Source organism: Orbicella franksi, chromosome 10, assembly GCF_964199315.1.
Source record: "Orbicella franksi chromosome 10, jaOrbFran1.1, whole genome shotgun sequence".
Classification (NCBI taxonomy): Eukaryota; Metazoa; Cnidaria; class Anthozoa; order Scleractinia; family Merulinidae; genus Orbicella; species Orbicella franksi.
In genome coordinates, this window is record NC_138154.1 from 969,333 (window position 1) to 988,933 (window position 19,601).

General features: G+C 37.4%; 2 protein-coding genes across 2 annotated transcripts; one reads left to right on the forward strand and one right to left on the reverse strand.

Moving 5' to 3' along the window:
* Nucleotides 1-17,845, reverse strand: LOC145501312 (serine/threonine-protein kinase Nek11-like). Its single transcript, XM_081480797.1, has 18 exons — nt 17,756-17,845; nt 17,426-17,609; nt 16,576-16,660; nt 15,077-15,157; nt 14,647-14,765; nt 13,470-13,499; nt 12,778-12,812; nt 12,071-12,197; nt 8,635-8,692; nt 8,165-8,256; nt 7,725-7,803; nt 7,114-7,157; nt 6,540-6,629; nt 5,053-5,109; nt 4,772-4,835; nt 3,530-3,695; nt 2,841-3,111; nt 1-1,575 (listed from the first exon to the last, which is right to left on the reverse strand). Exons 2-18 carry the CDS (start codon nt 17,578-17,580, stop codon nt 1,374-1,376), a joined length of 1,755 nt encoding a protein of 584 aa, XP_081336923.1. The 5' UTR covers nt 17,581-17,609; nt 17,756-17,845; the 3' UTR covers nt 1-1,373.
* Nucleotides 17,846-17,939: 94 nt separating this feature from the next.
* On the forward strand, nt 17,940-19,590 carry LOC145501325 (dynactin subunit 6-like). The gene has a single exon (XM_081480815.1). The coding sequence runs from the start codon at nt 17,940-17,942 to the stop codon at nt 18,495-18,497; it is 558 nt and encodes a 185-aa protein (XP_081336941.1). The 3' UTR covers nt 18,498-19,590.
* The last annotated feature ends 11 nt before the right edge of the window (nt 19,591-19,601 follow it).

A 19,601-nucleotide genomic window follows, 5' to 3' on the forward strand; every position in this document is an offset into this window, starting at 1 on the left:
TGCAATAAACACACAATTTTATTTCAAAATGATGAAAAGTAGCTAATAAGATCTACTAAAATATGTTTGGTACTGTTGTCCATACCTCTTGTTACAAATGAAATGTGTTCGATTCATATCTATGGACGATGGAGAACAACAACAGAAACTACGCCAATGCCAAAAATGAAAATAAAAGAAACAACTTTTAAGTCTGTATATTAACAGCACCAATAACTTAAAATGACGCCTTTTTTTTTTCTAGCTTACGAGCAGGTTCTCCTCTTGCAGCTTCACTGCTCGTGCCGCAGCGCCAGAGAGCCTGATCGTAGACTACGTTTTTTCACTTACGTCGCCTGAGGATTCTATAGAAGAACCTAGCTAACCTAGAAATTTATTCTTCAGAGATACACCATATTTCCCCAAAGGACAACCCTTTAGTAGTTCTCTAAGTGACCCTGAGTAGTTTTCAAAATCTGGGCAAGGCAACACTGGAGAGTGGACAAGTGGTTTTGGCTGACCATTATTTTTCTAAAGAGGCGGGGGGGGGGGGGTGGGGGGTGAGTAATTTGCAAAAACATTCCGGGACAACAAAAACAGCTAAAAAAAAGTGCAAGGGGAGCCATGGGATAAAAATCGAGGAAGTGCTTTCTAATATCATTATTTTGACTTCCGATGTTAACAAAATTCTTGCCCAAACTATTGCAAAATTTCACGCAGAAATAGCATCAACTCAGAAAAAAAACCGAGTTACAGATGGGATTTGAACCCTCTGTGATCTAGGCGGATGCTCTAACCACTGAGCTGCTGGAGACTCTGATGACCAAGGGTGAAATGTGGACGGCATCGCGCAGTCACACAGCCAAATAATGATTTAGCACATATGAACTCACAACTCATGCCCCAGAAAACTGCCCAACCCCACTCCCCCTCAAAATATAACGGTCAGTCCCTAATTGCTTGTAACGCAATCCTTAATGACGTGCGTCAGACGTGACTGTTTGAGAGAGAGAGTTGTTGCGCGGAAATAAGGTTAGGTTTCAGTGGAACATGATAACTTATCAAAAATACTCCTAATACACCAATGCCTAGCACTTCTCGACACTTTTGTTTCATACTGAGAGCAAAACCAGAAATTTGTTTCTTTTTGCTCCCGGGTTTCTTCTAATTTCAAAGTCGCAAGTCAAATTCACTCTAATACAAAAATAACAATTGACTTTTCCGTCGCGAGCAGTCTGTACCTCTGCTACAATTTGAACGAGCTAAACGCACAATTAACGAGCGAGTGCCGTTGGCGGGAAAATGGGCTCCTTGCAATCTTAACTTATGAAGCTACATTTTACACATTGACATTCATATTTACATTACTTCTTAAAACTACATTCAAACTAGAATTACGTCATGGCAGCAATCTCGGCTTGTTTTTCCATAAAAAGCAACTGATCCACAATAAAGCAGTCTCCTGGTTTATCTACAATTTTCGCCAGTCCGTCCAGTATGGAGTCTTCATTTCTCAGCTCGTCTCCAAAGCGAACTTGTTTGAGGTAAGAATACACTCGACGAAATGCTTCACCACCAAGTAACTTCTCACACTCGCTAGTTACAAGTTAAGGTAAACATGGATGAATACAAACTGTGACATCCTGAATACGATTAAATCATGAAAGAGGGTAGAGTCTTCGTAGGGTAAACCGAATGAATATGTATAGGAAATTGTATGAATCCGAGTGCAATTAAGGATTTCCAGTACGAGTCATATTTGAAAATTCTTTCAAATTGCACTCGCCTGTCACGAGTAGTGGAAATCCTTAATTGCTCGAGCTTTCATACGATTACTCACTATTATATGACAAAGAAAATTACGTACACGCGGGTGCAAACGTTCACTAAGGTCTCCAGCAACTGAAGCAGACAGGTTTCAAGGAGAAAACATGTAGCGTGTCCTGCTCTCAGCCGCTCGCAATGAAGTAATTTTGTCAGAATAGCAAACATGTACCGCGTTTCTATCGAGTTTCTATCAAAAAATTAGATTATTCATTCTCGATTTCTATGTACCTTAGTCAACTATCACGCATAGAAATCGAGAGTGAATAATCTAATTCTTTTAGTATAAATCTACTAGTCGTTCAAAACTTTATCTTACTCCTCTTCACAGACACTTCGAAAACACAAAGAGGCGGCCGTCATTTTGTTACCAAACGGATACTGCTACGCTACTCACTATTTATCACAGAATAGATAGTGAGTAGCGTAGCCAATCAGAGAGCGGCATTCGTGATAGAACACTAGTAGATTTATACTAAAACTCGATAGAACAAAGAGAACATGTTTTCTATTTCTTTTAGAAAAAAAGAAACAACTTGTTCAATTTGATGATCAAAATGTAAATTCTCTTTGCTCGCGCCATCATTACGTCAACAGCTAGTTCTGTGTTTCTATCAAGTTTAAGTGTACATCGTTCTAACACGTTCTATTACTCACTCTCTTTTCTGTTGTAAATATTGAGTAGCGTAGCAGTGTGCGCTTGTTCACAATATGACGACCACTCCTTTGCGTTTTCAAAGTGTCTGTGAACAGGATTTAGATAAAGTTTTGAACAACTATTAGATTTATACTAAAACAACTAGGTTCTTCGTTCGCGATTTCTATCGCGAGATAGTGACTCAGGCTGTGCCCTCGTCAACTATCACGCGATAGAAATCTCGAGCTCATAATCTAACTGTTAAATAGACACTCGATTTTAAACCATTTGGGGCTCGAAAATTCCATTCGTTAGTTCGGATCCTTTCACTGAGTTTTCTAACTCAACTGCAACAGTTTGGGTTTAATACCACACTCGTGTCAGGAATGTGTTAGGATACGCTCTGAGTCCTTGAATTCTCTTGTGTCTCCATGTGTCTGTAAGTCCTTCACTCGGTAAGTCAGCATCACCTAGTGTTTGGTCACCTGACGCTGTCTGATCTAACGCGTCCTGCATTTGACCCATCAGGGCACTGAAGTCATCTTCATCGTCCAGTTCATCTTCACTTTCATCGTTTTCAAACTCGTCATCAAATTGTGAGTAGAACGTCTCTGCGAACTCAGCATCATCAGGAATTTCTGACACGTCTGTCAAACTAAGCGATGCTTCAGCTACAACAACACATTTAACAATTATCTGATATTAATCAAAACGATTAAACGCTAACAAATAAACGCCGAACGTTTAAGACTATCTAATCATTCGCGAGATGACTGAATAGTTACAAACGTTTGTTGTCTCGAAAACACTTAACTGTTTTGCGCTTGTTATTTTTCAAAGTATCATAATTTTTCATTTGTACTGTTAAGCTGCATAACTGAAAGGAAAGTTTGTTATCTGAGATTTTGTTCAATAATGAAGTTTGAACCTCACTTTCCTCCAGTTATTTTCTGGCGAAAATGAAACCAAAGGTCCACTCAGTTCCGCGGAAACAAAAATTCACAATTAAGCTTCTCCAAATACAACTACTAGGAATGTCCCTGCAATGTCCGTAAACAAGATTCCACTGTGACACTGTGCTAAGCTTACCTGTCGCACACTGCTGATCATCCCTGTTATTACGTGACACAACAGGCACTGATGTGTAGGGTGCGGCGGGTGGAGTGAAGTCCATTGAGTCAGTTGCTGTGATAGTGAATGCAGCATCATTAAACACATCCGGGTGCTCCTCAACCCATGGTAATGATACACGGTGCTGATTAAGGAAACAATTTTATTGCGAGAACGTTAGACCAGACGTAAAGAGATTCAGATATCCTCGGAAACCCAGGAAAGTATGAAAGCCCAAACAGGCCATTTCCGAGTTGCCTTTTGCCGCTGTGTCAAAACGAGAAATTGTGCGAAACCATTCATACGGAAATAATCCCCCTGCAGGTTCAGTTTCATGCAAATCAAACCTATTTTCTTAAGAAAGTTTTTGCACAAAGACTCGTTTTGAAACAGAGGCACAAGGTAAATCAGAAATGGCATATGCTCTGGTGATTTCCATCACTACACTTCTCGGCTTGCCAAGCCAAATTACAAACTCCAGGATGTTCAAGTCTCTTGTCAATAGTATCAAAATAGACATAAGCTCTCTGGGATATAGACGGATAAACCATTCAAGGTGATTACAGTTTTATGGTGATAATTCTCTGATTTTACTCGTCTACCTACCTGTCGCTTCAGACCGGTAACTAGATGATAAAATCCCGACGAGTTATTCATCCAAACTTTCACTTGCCACATTCACACCATCCTGTGTACAAGCTCTGTTGGAGTAGCAGGTGGAGCCAAGGATATCCACTATATCCATGGTCTATCTATTCTATAATTTTAGTCCTCTCTACATACGGTTTCCAAGACAGCTTGTTTACAGGCTGCATTCACACTAGTTACGTAACACATTTAAGTATTGGTAATTAAATGGTGAAGTGTGAAATAAGGAAATAACTCCACACGCGTTTTGTCAACATTTTACGAGTATAACATTTGATTACCTGTTAATATCATGCGTGACAAATTATGCATACAATCGTGGGTATTTGACTTGTTTATTGTATCAAAAAGTTGCCATGGCAATTTTTTAATTTCACATGTGAAATTATAAATTAACGCTGAATTTTCGCGCTAAAATTAAGGAGTGATTTGTCACCCATGCTATTACGCGGAAAACGTGTCTGAGGTCATGCCTGTTTCTGGTGTGAAAACGGCTTGTTGCCTAAGAGAAAATGCATCTTAAACAAATATCCAATTAATCTTATTTATGAGAGATATTCCGTCTCATTGTACCTGATTTTTCTTGTGTGAAGTGTATCGTTCTTGATTTTCAGCTTTCTGGGCAGCAGTAAATCTCCTGCAAACACAGATACAAAGGAATATAAATATCACAAGTAAAGCATATGAAATATTTAGTTATTTAATTCAAGGAATTAAGCACGTAGCCTTTGGTTTATGAATAAAGAAATCGAGCGGAAAGCTGGAAAAACACTTTGTAACCATGTACTATGTTGGTTTAACGTTTTCCCAGAGGGCTTCGTTAAAAATCAGAGAACAAACAGAATACAACAAACCTAATTTTTTCAGCCTCCTCATCAGCTTTTTGTTGTTTCCTCAGTTTCATTTTGTCCCTATAAATAGTGAACGTCTTACATTTTTTTGACAGCGCACAATTTTATATTACTTCACTGTTAAGTTAACAATACTTTAAGTTAAAACTTACTTGTGTCATTTTTTATCACAGTAAAATGATGTACGACAGTACGCTGTACGGAAACAACCGTCAATGATTTTCACGAGTTTTTTCGATACTGATGACGGAACTGTGAACACAAACTGTTGACAACAGATGTCAACAGATCAGTCCAACAGGAGAATGATTGTGGATTATTCCAGTCCCCACCACATTGTGTTTCCTCTCCACCCGGGTCACTTTGGAAAGGTCTATGAAGGACACTTCTAAGAAACTGACAGTAGTTACATAATTGAATGATATTTGAAAATTCTCTCAAAATTGCATGAACCTTTAGGTGAGTCAACTTGAAAGAATTTTCAAATATCACGAGTAGTGGAAATCCTTAGTTACTTGAGCTTTTACACAATCACCCATTTAAATGACTGAGAAAATTATGAACATGAACATATTAATTTACAATGCAATACTAATTAAAGTGGTACTATGACGAAATTTCTCCTATCTAAGCCATTTGAACACATAAACAAGTAGTATGTATGAGAAGAAAAATGCCATTTACTATTTTCAAATGTCTCTTTTCATTCCTGATATATTCAAGTTTTTAAAATATGCAAATTAGCTAAATGATGACGTCATACACTCAACCAAACAATGAAGAAATATATCTCAGCCAATTTGTGTCAGAAATGCTTGTTTCTTTGCAGTAAGACTCTACTAAATGTGCTCCACAGTACGAGCCTAACAGTTTTGTTACCATGGCAACATACTGGGTTCCAGACCTCCCCAATATTAAAGGCTTTTCTGGCCACCTTTGGCAATCCATTTTGATATTTGCTAACAGTGTCTCATATGCACGATCCAGCAAGCATATAAATATGTTAGCTCCAGTTTGTGGTCTTGTTAAATGTTTTTCAAGCTCAAAATCACTAACATATAGAAATCAAGTGGGTGGGGACTGGAAAAGAGTGAGTTGCCATGGGAACAGAATTTTTTATAGCCGTAGGTGTGTTTTCTGTAGAACTATTAGCCTACCAAGTTTCAATGAATTCTGCTGCAAATTGACCGAGATAGCTCTATTTATATACTTAATGTAATGTTGGGTTGAGTGTATGACGTCATCAGTCATCTCATTTGCATATTTCACACATTTTTCAAACTTAAATATCTCTGGAACTAATGGAGATATTTGAAAAAACGGTAAATGGTGTTTTTATTCTTTCATGGAATTCTATGTGATACACCCAAAAATCAAGGGGTAAAAATTTGATCATAGAACCACTTTAAAAATTAATGATAAATCGACCTGTTTTCAGCCAATCAAAATGAAGTACTATTCTCAGTCATTTGATAACAATTTGTACTTACATTGGAGTAAGAGGTCTTCCTTCTGGTTCTTGATACAAGCTGCCACCTCGAGGTTCAATTAGTTGTCTTGAATTACCTTGTTTACCTGATCTATAACCAAGAAACCATAGAAACCATACGCATAAACAATAATTAACCTGTTCCAGTCTCTCAGTCATTGGGTGGGATTGAAAAAGTGACCGGGTGATGAGCAGAATCTGGGAGAGAAAAAGAGAGGGTCCTCTCTGCTCATTGCCTGCCTGCTTTTTCCAATCCTACACTGACTGAGAGCCTGGAACAGGCTAATTAATACTCAAGAGTGTGGTTGAAGTTACTGTAAAAACAAACAAACAAACAAACTTCTGAGTTCTCCAAACAGGAGTAGAAGCCAAGACTTTCCACCCACTTTTAAGACAAAGTACAACAGATACTTATAGGAGCTGGACAGTATAAACAGGTTCTAATGTGACAAACTTCCAACACACTTTGGAAATTAGGTTATTTGTTGACAAGTGAGATATGCATGGAAAGTTATGATGGTATATTTTTCGCAGTAGTTTGTGGATTAACTAAATAATTAAACTATTGTACTTACCCTATAGAAAAGTTAAGTTTATCATCCATTTGATGCTTTAGTTTCTGCAATAAAACAAATTGTACAATTTCAGTCTGTTAGTCAGTAAACATAGGAGTTATGGCTAAACAATCAAACCTAACCCTGTAGAGTCCTGTTGGATTAGCAAGGCTGATTGATTAACTATCTCTGAATTATAAATTCTCTTCAAGCATTATGTATCAAACACAATGTGCAATTATTTGGCCAGTTCACACAATGTGACGTGGGAATGTTAGACAAACATGTTTGATTGATTAGACCAGGCTTAAAACTAAGCCATTAACATTAAGGCTTCTAAAACATGACTTGGTCATAGGTGGATTTTATAAACTTTGGAATACACATAATAAAGAGAACACTCAAAATATATTGTGTCCATTTTGCCAATTTAATAAGTTTGATAGAAAAATATACATTATAGAAAAATAAATATCATCAGTAATGCAATTACAATCAGCAGAGTTGTACGCGTGATAACTACTATTATTACTACTACTGTAAAAGAAGACACAATAGGAGAGTATGGACAGAGCCACCAAGAAATGATTCAGTGTAAACTGTGCATTATTTAGATACAAATAATTTCTTACCGCTAAATTCTGTGCAATGTATTCATTTCTAAGAACTTCACTTGCACTTGGTCGTTTGGCTGGATCTTTATCTAACATGCTACGATAAAATCGCAATCACATCAGGAAAAACAAGCTACTCTGTAGAATCAAAAGCGAAAACAAAAGAAATAGCCACCCACAATTATTACAATTACATGACTTCAAAAAAACAATAATAATGGCTGTGTTTATCTAAAGACCTCTAAAACGAATTAAATTATAAGATAACTATCATATTGTCATTTTTTCATACATTACAAATCTGAATGAATGAATCTTTACCTGGAATTGTTAGTTCCTAATATCCCTAAACATTACAGATACTCAAGTTTGCACATTAAAATCATTTGACATTGATTGAAAAGCACATGCAGTTTCATATTTTAAGTCCAGGGACACTCATTTAACAGTACTCATACCTTTCATACAATGTCTGTAGTTCCCTGCTGTATTTTTCTGATAATTTTGGAGGATTTCCTTCGACAATTTTGTACATGACACCCATCAGACTCTGAAACAACATTTACAATCAACTTGACATAGATTTTGTTACAGGGGCCAGGTGTATGTGTGTTATTCTGGATTATATTTAGTTTTTGTTACAATTTAACAAACCAGATTTGTTGTTCAGTCTTGTGTTCTAGAAGCTGCTAACATAAACAACATAGGGAAATACAAATTAAACAGCCTCAAGCAGCAATTTTCATTTACTAATAACCATGGGCAAAGAATATAAAATGATCTGGAGTCTTTGGTTTGCATTTTCCTTAACTGCGGCAGCAAGGCTTCGACTGTCTCCAAGGCGTCCAGTACTATAGAATTTAAGTGAGGTAGGTAATTTGCTCATGAAAGCCTTGTCTTGTATTGAACCTACAGTGAAGAGTCTTACCTCACCCTGAAAAGCATGTTGTAGATTACACAATTCATACAAGACCACACCCATAGACCTGCCAAGGAAAAATGTCAGTTATTTATGAGCCTTTTTAGCTGTGAAGTGAAGCAAAATGCAAAAATTAATGCTTGATTACTGAATTCATTATACAACTGAGAATATTATTGCATAGTGATTGGTCGAGAGCAGGACAATTTATAATTTTTTTAATATAATAAGTCAAATTACTCTTGCATTTTGATTGGTTCTTAATAAATTATTATGATCTACCGGAGGACAGATGTATAGATGTATCATTAAGTAAACATTTTTTTTTTCAGCTCCCACATTGCTGCTCATCTACTCAGTATTAGTATAAATCTACTAGCGCTCTATCACGAATGCCATTCTCTAATTGGCTATGCTACTCACTATCCATTCTGTGATAGATAGTAGCATAGCAGTGTACACTTGTTAACAAAATGATGGCCGTTTCTTGGCATTTTCAAAGTGTCTGTGAAGGGGATTTAGATAAAGTTTTGAATGACTAGTAGACTTATACTAAAACAATAATTTATGCTCCCTCATCATAGGCCTGCAATGCGTGCAGAGAGCTAGATAATAAAGCTCTGAGGGAGATATGAAAGGCCACGTGGAAGAACGTCCCCTAGATTTCTTGGCCATTTTGAAAGTGCTCAAAAACAGCTGAATTTTGGCACGTAGGCTTCGTTTTACCTGAAAAACATTGCTCTGAAGTTTTTTTGGCTGGGGCACTCTTCGTTCTCGTGAAATAACGTATGCAAAAAACTCAGTTTTCCAAGCGGCATCTTTTGGAGATCTTTTGTTGGACAAAAAAACAAAAGAAACCTTACTATTTTGTTCAACAGCAAACAGGCAGACTGTTTATAGTGTATTCCACTGAATCTTAGCTGTCTTAAAGTCAAAGGAAAATAGTATATAGAGCAGAAATCTGGGAACAGATTGTTTACATCGGTTATTGTGACGTGAACACAACACGTGAATTGATCGAGCGTCAAACGAAATACCATCGAACAAAAAAGAGATGTGCCACATTAGAGCTCTGTCAACTAATATCTTAAGCATTGCGTTAAAGTACCTTGTATGCCTGCCTGGTGGTTGAGAGGCATCATAAAGCCTCAATAAACCCGTAAGTCATCGGCACATTTTAAAGAATCAAAATGTGTTCTCAAACTTCGAAGGTAGCTGATATACCATAATCGTGTTATCAGCGTTCGAAGTCAGATCCAGCCAGGCAGCAAAGTCCAAGAGCAGTTCTTGCCCAAGAAAAATACCCTCTCGTGAGTTGTGGCCCATTTGCCAAGCGTTGCTAGTGTCAAAGTTTGGAAAGCAAGAACTGGTTTTCGACTTATAAAATTTGTCTTGTATCGACCGCCATGTTTTCCCGCGCACGAGGTGTAAAGACCCTTCCCGGCATGCATTGCAATCACATTCTGCTCGCATTTCTTGAACTGGTAACTCCAGGTTGCGTTGATTTTATTTCATATCGGCATGATTTGTAGTGTTTTGAACTTCTGGGATCAGCGGACATGCAGATGTATGGAGACCCGTACGTTGCACAGAAGGGTTAATTTGTTAATCTGTTAGGCAGTGCGTGACATAAAGCTACGATCGCGTTTGTCGAAAGACATGTATTTATCTTGTGATTTTTAGCCATTTAAGACGTTGCTGTGTTTGGAAAAGTGCTTATTTATTGTTTATTTGTTCAGTGCAGATAATCATTGTCCCAGATAACCAAAGTAAGTTCCAGATGTTAACACTATTTTCCGGCCACCATATTTTACCTATTTAGACCTGAAATCAACATTTTTGAGCTTATACGTTGCGTGAAATTAACATTTTGCTGTTTTCTAAGTGAAATCAACATCCTTGCTGTCACGCGTTAACATGAAATCAGCATTTTTACCTATTTAGACCTGAAATCAACATTTTTGAGCTTATACATTGCGTGAAATTAACATTTTGCTGTTTTCTAAGTGAAATCAACATCCTTGCTGTCACGCATTGACGTGAAATCAGCATTTTTACCTATTTAGACCTGAAATCCACATTTTTGAGTTTATACGTTGCGTGAAATTAACATTTTGCTGTTTTGTAAGTTAAATCAACAACCTTCCCATCATGGGTTAACATGAAATCAACATTTAAACCTTTTTTGACCTAAAATCGACATTTTTGAGCTTTTACGTTGCGTGAAATTGACATTTTGCTGCTTTCTAAGAGAAATCAACATCCTTGCCGCCGCGCGTTATCATGAGTCAACATTTTAACCACTTTTGACCTGAAATCAACAAATTTGAGCTTATTTAAGTTGCATGAAATTGACATTTTGCTGGTTTCTAAGTAAAATCAAAGTCCTTGCGGTTGCAGTGGGCCGATCCTTTGTTATAATAAACCGAGGCGAGACTTCGACTTATAACAAAGGCTTGGCTTGGCTATTATAACAAAGGATTGGCTCTGTTTATCATAACAAAGGCCCGGCTTTGTTTATTTGAAGGACTCAGCGGGAAAAGGGCGTCAGGTATTTTAATCAAAAGGGAACTTTGTTGAAAACGCTCCAAATTTTGCATGCAGTTTCGTTCAGGTATGTTAAGCAATATCGCGTAGTTTTCACACTAAAGTTCGCTTTGTTCTCGACATATTGCGTACGCAATAAACCACTCAGTTTTTTCAACCTGTGTGCCTTTTTTGCATACGTTATTTCTCGAGAATGAAAAGTAACCTAGCGAAAAAAACTTCAGAGCAATGTTTCTCAGGTGAAATGAAGCCCACATGCCAAAATTCAGCTAGTTTTGAGCACTTTCAAAAATGGCCGAAAAATCCAGGGGACGTTCTTGCATACGGCCTTTCATATGCTCCCTCATCATAGGCCTGCAATGCGTGCAGAGAGCTAGATAATAAAGCTCTGAGGGAGATAATTATTCACTCTCAATTTCTATGCGTGATAGTTGACTTGGGCTACACCCTCATCAACTATCACGTAATAGAAATCTCAAGCTAATTGCTTAATAGATCACAGAAGATGTCAAAATGTGGCAAGAACATAAGTGACACGCACACATAAAGTCTAATTGCCAATGTTTTGTTCTTACAGCATTTTGAAGTCATCTGTGATCTATTACTGAACAGACCCAAGACAATAAAGAATCTATTTGTCAATTATACTGTAGTAGAAATTAAATAGTTTCTGAACTCCAAATTGAGCAGCTGGCTGGGGTCTTTGGGTTGTGTTCTAGGGGTAACCCTGCAGTGAACTGCCATCCCATCCAGGGGTGAGTAGAAACACTTCTAGTCACGTCATGCTACAGAAACTGCTATAGCTCTGGCACCTATGTGTCACTTGGTCTGATGCAGACTTCAACTAATAGAAACATACAATGTCAGTAATTATATCAATATCATGTGTCAGTCGTACCATATATCAGACTTGTACTTGTATCCTTCATGTTTCAGCACTTCAGGACTCATGTAGTACGGTGTACCAGTGAATGTTGTCGCCATATCTGATGTACCCATCAAAATTCTTGAAATACCAAAATCACCTGAAAAAACAAAATTAAAGATCATGACTGTGATTTTTATTGTTATCAACTTAAACATTTGTGTAAATAACATGCTCATAAATGATCCAAGTGTAAGCCACATCTCTAGTGTATTTAACATTTAGCATATAGTCTCAGGATGTATCTTTACATGTGGATGTCTTAGTAGTTAACAATTATTGATTCATGCATTAGCATGCATCATAGGGTCACTATGCACCCCGGAGGTTTGGAGAGGAAACAGGAAGGGTAACAGTTGCTTGAGTACTATTCAAACATCTCAAGTGCGTCACAACTCGCTGATGCACAGCTAAAAGGTCTAGAACATTGCCATGGAATTAAATTTGTGTTGTAAGTTAAGTTAGCTTTGCTCGGGCCAGGTATTTATGACGCACACTACGTATAGTAAGTATGCTTTGCTAGATATGTTATAATTTGCTGCATATTCCTTAAATGAAAAAACTGAACAAAATAATAAAAATACAAAAATACAACAGATCTCATGTGAAATTATGAACTATTGGTCCAAGGTACCCATTTAGTGCTTCTGATAAGCTTGTTTGAACTGTAACGTACCTACCTAATTTGATCAAGTTTTTCTTGAGGAAAATATTTCTGAAACAGAAAATATTAGTGACTATTCTTATTGGTGATATCTTGAACATCTTTTCTAACAGTAACAATGATTTCTGGGTCACTCTATTGGCAATAACTTCAGTTAACAGCAAGTTGTAGACACAAAAAAGGCAGTTAGGTAGAAAGGATTTTGGGGTTATTTTGGTCCTAAATTTTCATCAAGCTCTTTAACTCTAAGAGATACTCTGGGGTGTTTCTATCTGTTCACATTTGATCCCAGGAAAAAAGGCAGAAAATTACAATTATGAGTTTTTCCACAAGGTGTTTGTTTCTGGTGTCAAATTGCCGATTCTGTTTTTCTCAAGGATTTCTCAATCTCATTTCTAATTCATCATGTTTAAACAAAGGGAATCCCGATGATGACGATGTATGGATACCTGATCTTAATAAGCATAGATTTTCACGATTTTATTTCTCCGTTTTCTCCTTAGTTTCAGTTTTTATTAAGAGTATATATCAAACACTCATGGCAGCGTTAAACCACATTTCCAAACACCTTAAAGTTTGTCAAAAATACTCCACTGTCATATTTTCAACTCTCCTCCCAGTGTTTGGAAATGTGGTCAAACATGGTCTTTTATGTTTGATAAATTACCTCCCCCCACCCTATCACCAATTTCAGATGCAGTGAAGTACCTTGTCTTTAAGTCTCTGTGTAGAATTCTCCTGAAATTAAACAACATAGTGAATATTACATTTAATGATCCTAAAATGTTCTAATAGTCATAGTCATAGTTCTAAAGTTGTCAGTACCAGTAAACAGTAGGTCGTGGTTTAATAATCATTTAATCCAGCCATATTGGACAAAAAGCACTTGAAACTAGTACAGATCCTGAAACCAAGTGGTACACACCATAACTCTTCATCATAAAACACAAACAACATATCTCAAGGGAGAATGACTGGGATCCATATCAAGAAAAACTCTGCTGAAGTCCTGAGTAAGGCTAAGGGCAAAGGTAAAGTTTTTCTCCATATGGACTACCCAAAGGCAGTAAATGAATAATGCTAATACTGGTCAGGTATGTTCCTTAAGATATCAAGCATGTTTGTAACTGAATCAGACATCAACAGACAGTACATATTGAGGTTATTTAGTAGAAAAGTCAGGAAAAAAGTTCCCAAGTAAAAAACCGAGATGCACAGGAAGGTTTAGATATCAACAAATACTTTTTTTAATATGTGTGTGGGTTCTTTAATGTCCCCTGCTGACCACGTAACACTGAAGATGCAGGAGACAGGGCCTATGGTTTATAGTCCTTATCCGAGAAGACTTGAACATCTGACCATTTACAGATGTAATAACAAGGGCAGCACATTCTCCTCAGTAATTTTAAGACCCTGAGTGTTGGTCCGGTCTGGGGCTTGAACCCTCAACCTCCCATACAGCAGTCTGGCGCTCTACCAACTGAGCTAACCAGGTGGCAGTCTCCCAGAAAATTGAGTGTTCTACATCAGGTTATGTAAATCAGAAGTCCCTTTCAATCAGAGTCCCTTTCAACGAATCATACACCTTATTCCAAAATGACCGCTATTTAAGTATTCTTTTGTTTACTTGCAAATTAGCCCTTGTTGCCTCGTTCTGAAACTCGAAATTCAAAAGAATATTTTCCCTTAAACGAGGCAACACAGGCTCATTTTCAAGTAAACAAAAGAATACTGAAATGTCGGCCATTTTGGAATAAGGTGTATAGCATGCGTTATATCTAAACAAAATTTTATAAAAGTTGATAGAACCTTGGCGTTGGTCTGATTGAATAATATTTAACTTATGTGTGATGTAAAAATCAAACTCTTTAGGAATTATACTTACTGTTCATGCATGAATTTGACAGCTAACACTAACTGTATAAACCAGGCCAAAATTAATGACTCGTCAAATCTCTTCCCAGCTTTTTTCCAAGCCTTGATTTTGTCATCCAGGTCACCTCCCTAAGATAAATGATAATAATAAAAACGCATCATTATAGCAATTGAACAACTGGCCACATTGGCACTAACTTCCAACTAGATAGATACCACTCACACAGAAAAATCATTGCATTTGAGAAGGTAGAGCTGCTCAGTTCTTAACCTGAGTGGCATCAACCCTTTCGAGGACAACAGTACATCAAAAAAGATCTGATTGAAAACATGATAACAGTCCAGGTAATATCTCTCTCAACTGTGATACATTTTCTCTCAATTAGAGGTAAGAACTAAGACTACTATAAATAAAATAGCTCTAAAAGTTGAAAGCTTACCTCACAATATTCCGTAACAATACAAAAGAATTCTCCATCGACAAAACTGTCCAAAAACTTTACGATGTTAGGATGATTAAGCTGAAAATTAAAAATGCATTTGAGCAATTGACAGATTCTACATCAAAGTCTTGACTACCTTTTTACAGACAGTATATATGCAAACTGTTTTGGAAATATTGATTGACAGATTCTTGTTTGCAGGTTAGCCTTCATCTCACTTCAGAATATGTAGGCCCTTTGCAGCTAGGGTCATGTGACAAAATTTTCCAATAAAGAATGCCAGAAATGGAAAGAGCAAATCGAAAATACCAAAATGGCCAAGTTTGAGGACCCTAGCATTAAAGAGTAAATTTATACGCCATTTTGAATTTTCGGAAAATTTCAAGGATATCTAAAGAAAATGTTGCTGGAGAGCAAGATCTTGCACTCCAACATTTTTTCACACAAATCTTCTTAGTTTTTAAAAATTCAAACCATCATAAAATCTCATTCTTTAATGCCAGGGGCTTCAAACTTGGCCATTTTGATATTTTTAACATGCTTTCTCCGTTTCTGGCATTCTTAAAGTTGCAGCCCATACTTTTCTGAAAAGTAGATCACGCAATGGCTTAGCTGCAAAGGGCCTATTGAAAACTTATGTCAAAGGGGCTAGGTCACGCAATTCTAGGCAATTTCAGCACTGATCAGATGGTCATAGAATTAACTAAAATATCATAAAAACAGCTCAAAACTATAGAAGATCTCAAACAAAACACAGGAAAGCCAAAAAGGGACATGGATGAACAGACCTGGAGAGGATTAAAATGGATTGCATTTGGGTAAATACGTAAAAACGTTGGCCTACCTTTTTTCAAATTTATATCAGTTTATATCAGAATCATTCTCAGTTGTTAAGTGGTCATGATTTTGCAAATGGCTCTGCCAATTTGATGTTTAGAGCTCATAATTAACAAAATTAAACAAATTACATAAAATAGCATGACCTAGCCCCTTTAAATTTGTGCCACACAATCCTCCCATATGGATGGCGCCATTTTGCACCATTGCATTACACTGCTGCCAAACTTTGCCAAATGCTAGTTGAACAATGGTGAGTGATAGGGATATTAAATTCACTAATGCCAAAATAAAATCATTCAACAAGGAGCACGAAATTGCCAAAATGAAGAAAGAAACTTCATAGGGCTTAAAACTATTCAAGGAGGTTCTTTAAAGCAAATAAAAGGAGAGATATTCAAGATATTTTAGCAGCTGAGCTACAAATCACATACAGTTTGTGCTTTTGACTTGCTTCTGTAGTTTATGTCTATATAATAAAAAAGAACCTTTCATGGTGGCTCAAAGAAATGAATTTTATGTTCTCGTGACGAAAACAATATCTCACTAGTTCACTGTGCTCACTTGTGAGATATTGTTTTTGTAATTTGACCATAAAATTCATATCTTTGAGCCACTGTGTAATATCCCCTATGTATCTATGTTAAAAATAAACATACATTGGACAACAATCTGGCCTCTCGCATGGCATCAACTGTTTCATCAGGCTGCAGCTCACCAACATAGATTTCTTTCAACACTTTCCTAAATGAGTAAATTGATAATTAAACAATGATTAAAAGAATTTAATGAGACCATCACTTTTAACAACGTAATGATAACTATATTAGGAATATTCAACCTTATTAATTAAAGGAAACTTAATGCATCATGAAAATAATGGAAAGGAGCTGTGCAGATCATCATCCTCAGATACCCAGGGTCAGTTAGTGGGGAGGGGGGGAGGGAGTGAGAGGAAGTCAAAGTGGCAGGGGGAAAACCACCTAAGAAAACTGGGAGAGAAAGCCACCAGCTCTTTATGTTGACGTTTTAGCCAGCAGTGTGAACGCAACATAAAGACAGCAGTAAAATAATGACACAAGGATAATATGCTGAAAATCTGATCTTAATTATTTTGTTTATGTTACTAGTGTGAACCAGACACAACACTAATTAGTCAAAAAAGTTACACAAAACAGTCAATATTTTCCAAAATATAAACGTCAGTGCACGATTCTTATGTGGAAAATATTATACATGGGATTAAGGAAGGTTCTGGATGGAACGGCGCTACTATTAAAATACCCTCAGGGGATCAGAAGCTAAAGGAATGTACGTAAGCCTTACAACTGATTGGGATTTTACGCGCAAGTTCAATTTGGTGATTACACGAAAGAACTTGTCATTACAATGTAGCATTTCATTCACATTTATGACACTTAAACACTTCAATTTTCAGCTGCATCAGCAGGTTGTCAAAAAATTAATTTATCTAATTATCTCTTAGCTTGTGTTATCACAATTGTTTACCATTCTCCTTTAGTTTTCATGTCTTCCACCAAGTAAACAGTTCCAAAGCTGCCGCTTCCAAGTCGTTTCTCCATACGGTAGCGATTTGCAAACACACGGCCTTCATCTTGACTTTTGGATTTTCCACCTCGAGGAATTTTCTTTGGGAGCGGCATGGCAAATTCTCCATCAAGGAGTCTCTGATCTACACACAAGCGAACAACACAAAAGTCTGATCAGTGCATGTGCAAAGTTATTAATTCATGTCACGCCAGTGTGGTTCAGATATGCCTCTGGATAAACGACTTAAAATGATTGAAACAGGAACGGAGACAATTCTACGTTGCTTACATTTACGAAGAAGTGTTCATTTGGAAGATGCCGAGATTTTTAAGCTGATTATTTCATCAAAATTCGAGGTAAATTCATCTGTTCACCGACTCACCGAGTAAAACTTGGCACTGATCAGCGGTTATACCCCCAAGAGCTGTGCATTCTGGGACGAAGAGACATCTGCTAGAAGCTCTCTAGCAATATGTCGAAGCATTCTTCCTCCCAAACTCCTCGGAAATTAAAAATTGGCTCTGGATCAGTCGTTTGCCAAGAGGCCGAAATAAAGGGCGAGGTAACAATCGGTTCACGGACAGTTATCCACCCCAAAGCTCGCATAATAGCCGAAGCTGGGCCGATAATCATCGGTGACAACAATCTGATCGAAGAACAAGCCACAATACTCAACTCCTCTTACCTGGATGACGATGGTCAGGCTGGCGAAAAGATAATCATGAAAATAGGAAACCACAACGTGTTTGAGGTTGGCAGTCAGTGCGAGGCGGTGAAGGTCGGAGATAATAACATCCTTGAAGCAAAAAGCAAGATTGGACGTTATACTAGTGTATCTCATGGGTGTGTTATAGGAGCGAAATGTGAAGTCACTTCACAAGAGACATTGCCAGAGAATACTGTGATTTATGGACAGTGCTGTAGCAGAAGAGTTCAAGGAGAGAGACCTGTACCGCAGACACTGCAGCTGGATTTTCTGACCAAGATTTTACCGAACTATCATCACTTGAAGAAGTCAAGTCGATCATAAACACAGCGGGTGTCTCTGATTTCTTCAGGCTTGTTGTTTGGTGGTTGAAGTGAAATGGCAATAGATCTATTTAAGCTTGTGTCGCAGCTTGTGTCTTTTATTGAACCAGAGGATTTTTTAACATTGCTCCTTGAGTGAGTGATCACAAAATGGCATTGCATGCCACTCTTAAAAAGACTACCTGAGAGAACCTTGTCAAGAATTATAATGGGCTGAAGACAGTTGTAGAATGTTTCCAAGTGGTCTGTACTGTGTAACAATACAACAAGAAATGACTGCATATGAACAGAACTGTTTTTCCTGGAAGATGGATAATTCATTGTATGGGAACACAAAGGCTATGTCTACATGTGCTTACATCTACAAACACAATTTTTTGCCCACCCGGCCATGTTTAATTAAGCACTCAAGTGTTCAAGTCAGTAGACCCTTCCTGTATTCCACCTCAGTGTGTATGAACAATGGGACCAGAGCAAGGTTGGGGTGGACATTTTCATACATTTTCTGTATTTTTGGAATGCAGGAAAAGTCGATTGTGTAGTTCCAGAACATATCCATACCTACCCCACGGAAGGGATTTTTCAGAGACCCCTACTCCTCCGGAAATTCAAATTAAGCTCCACACGTCTTTAAATTTTTTGGTCTTACAACCCCTCTTCCCTTCCCCCCCCCAGAAAATTCCATTCCCTTCTATTGGGGGGGAAGTATAGATATTTTCTGGAATTGTACATTATGGGCAATGCAAGCTTTGATTTCCAGCAGTTTTGTGCACCTGTATTTCTTGCATAACAGGCAGGATTGAAGAAAACTGGACTCAGAAAATGGCAAAAAATTGTGTTCACAATTAAAAACAGAAAGACAGGAACTCAAGACATTGTCAGTTCATTTGCGGAAACAAAGCCTGCTGAAGAGCTGTAGTATTACATTGTATATAAATGACACAAGAGGTGACTCACTCAGAGCATGATATAAAAAAAGGGAAAGTAACCATAAAATATTTATCGGTTGTAACTATTGTTTATAACAAGATGGAAATGTTATTAAATTGTCCATTATATTGAACCCTAAAATGTTCTGATTATATTCACTGATCTATATTAGACA

Excerpts from the sequence above, each read along its gene's own strand:
- LOC145501312 (XM_081480797.1), bottom strand. The coding sequence starts at position 17,580 with ATGCCGCTCCCAAAGAAAATTCCTCGAGGTGGAAAATCCAAAAGTCAA. Across the intron at positions 12,813-13,469 it reads CACAGAGACTTAAAGACAAG|AAATATTTTCCTCAAGAAAA; the intron begins GTACTTCACTGC and ends TTTCTGTTTCAG. Across the intron at positions 6,630-7,113 it reads AAACTTAACTTTTCTATAGG|ATCAGGTAAACAAGGTAATT; the intron begins GTAAGTACAATA and ends TCTTGGTTATAG.
- LOC145501325 (XM_081480815.1), top strand. The coding sequence starts at position 17,940 with ATGTCGAAGCATTCTTCCTCCCAAACTCCTCGGAAATTAAAAATTGGC.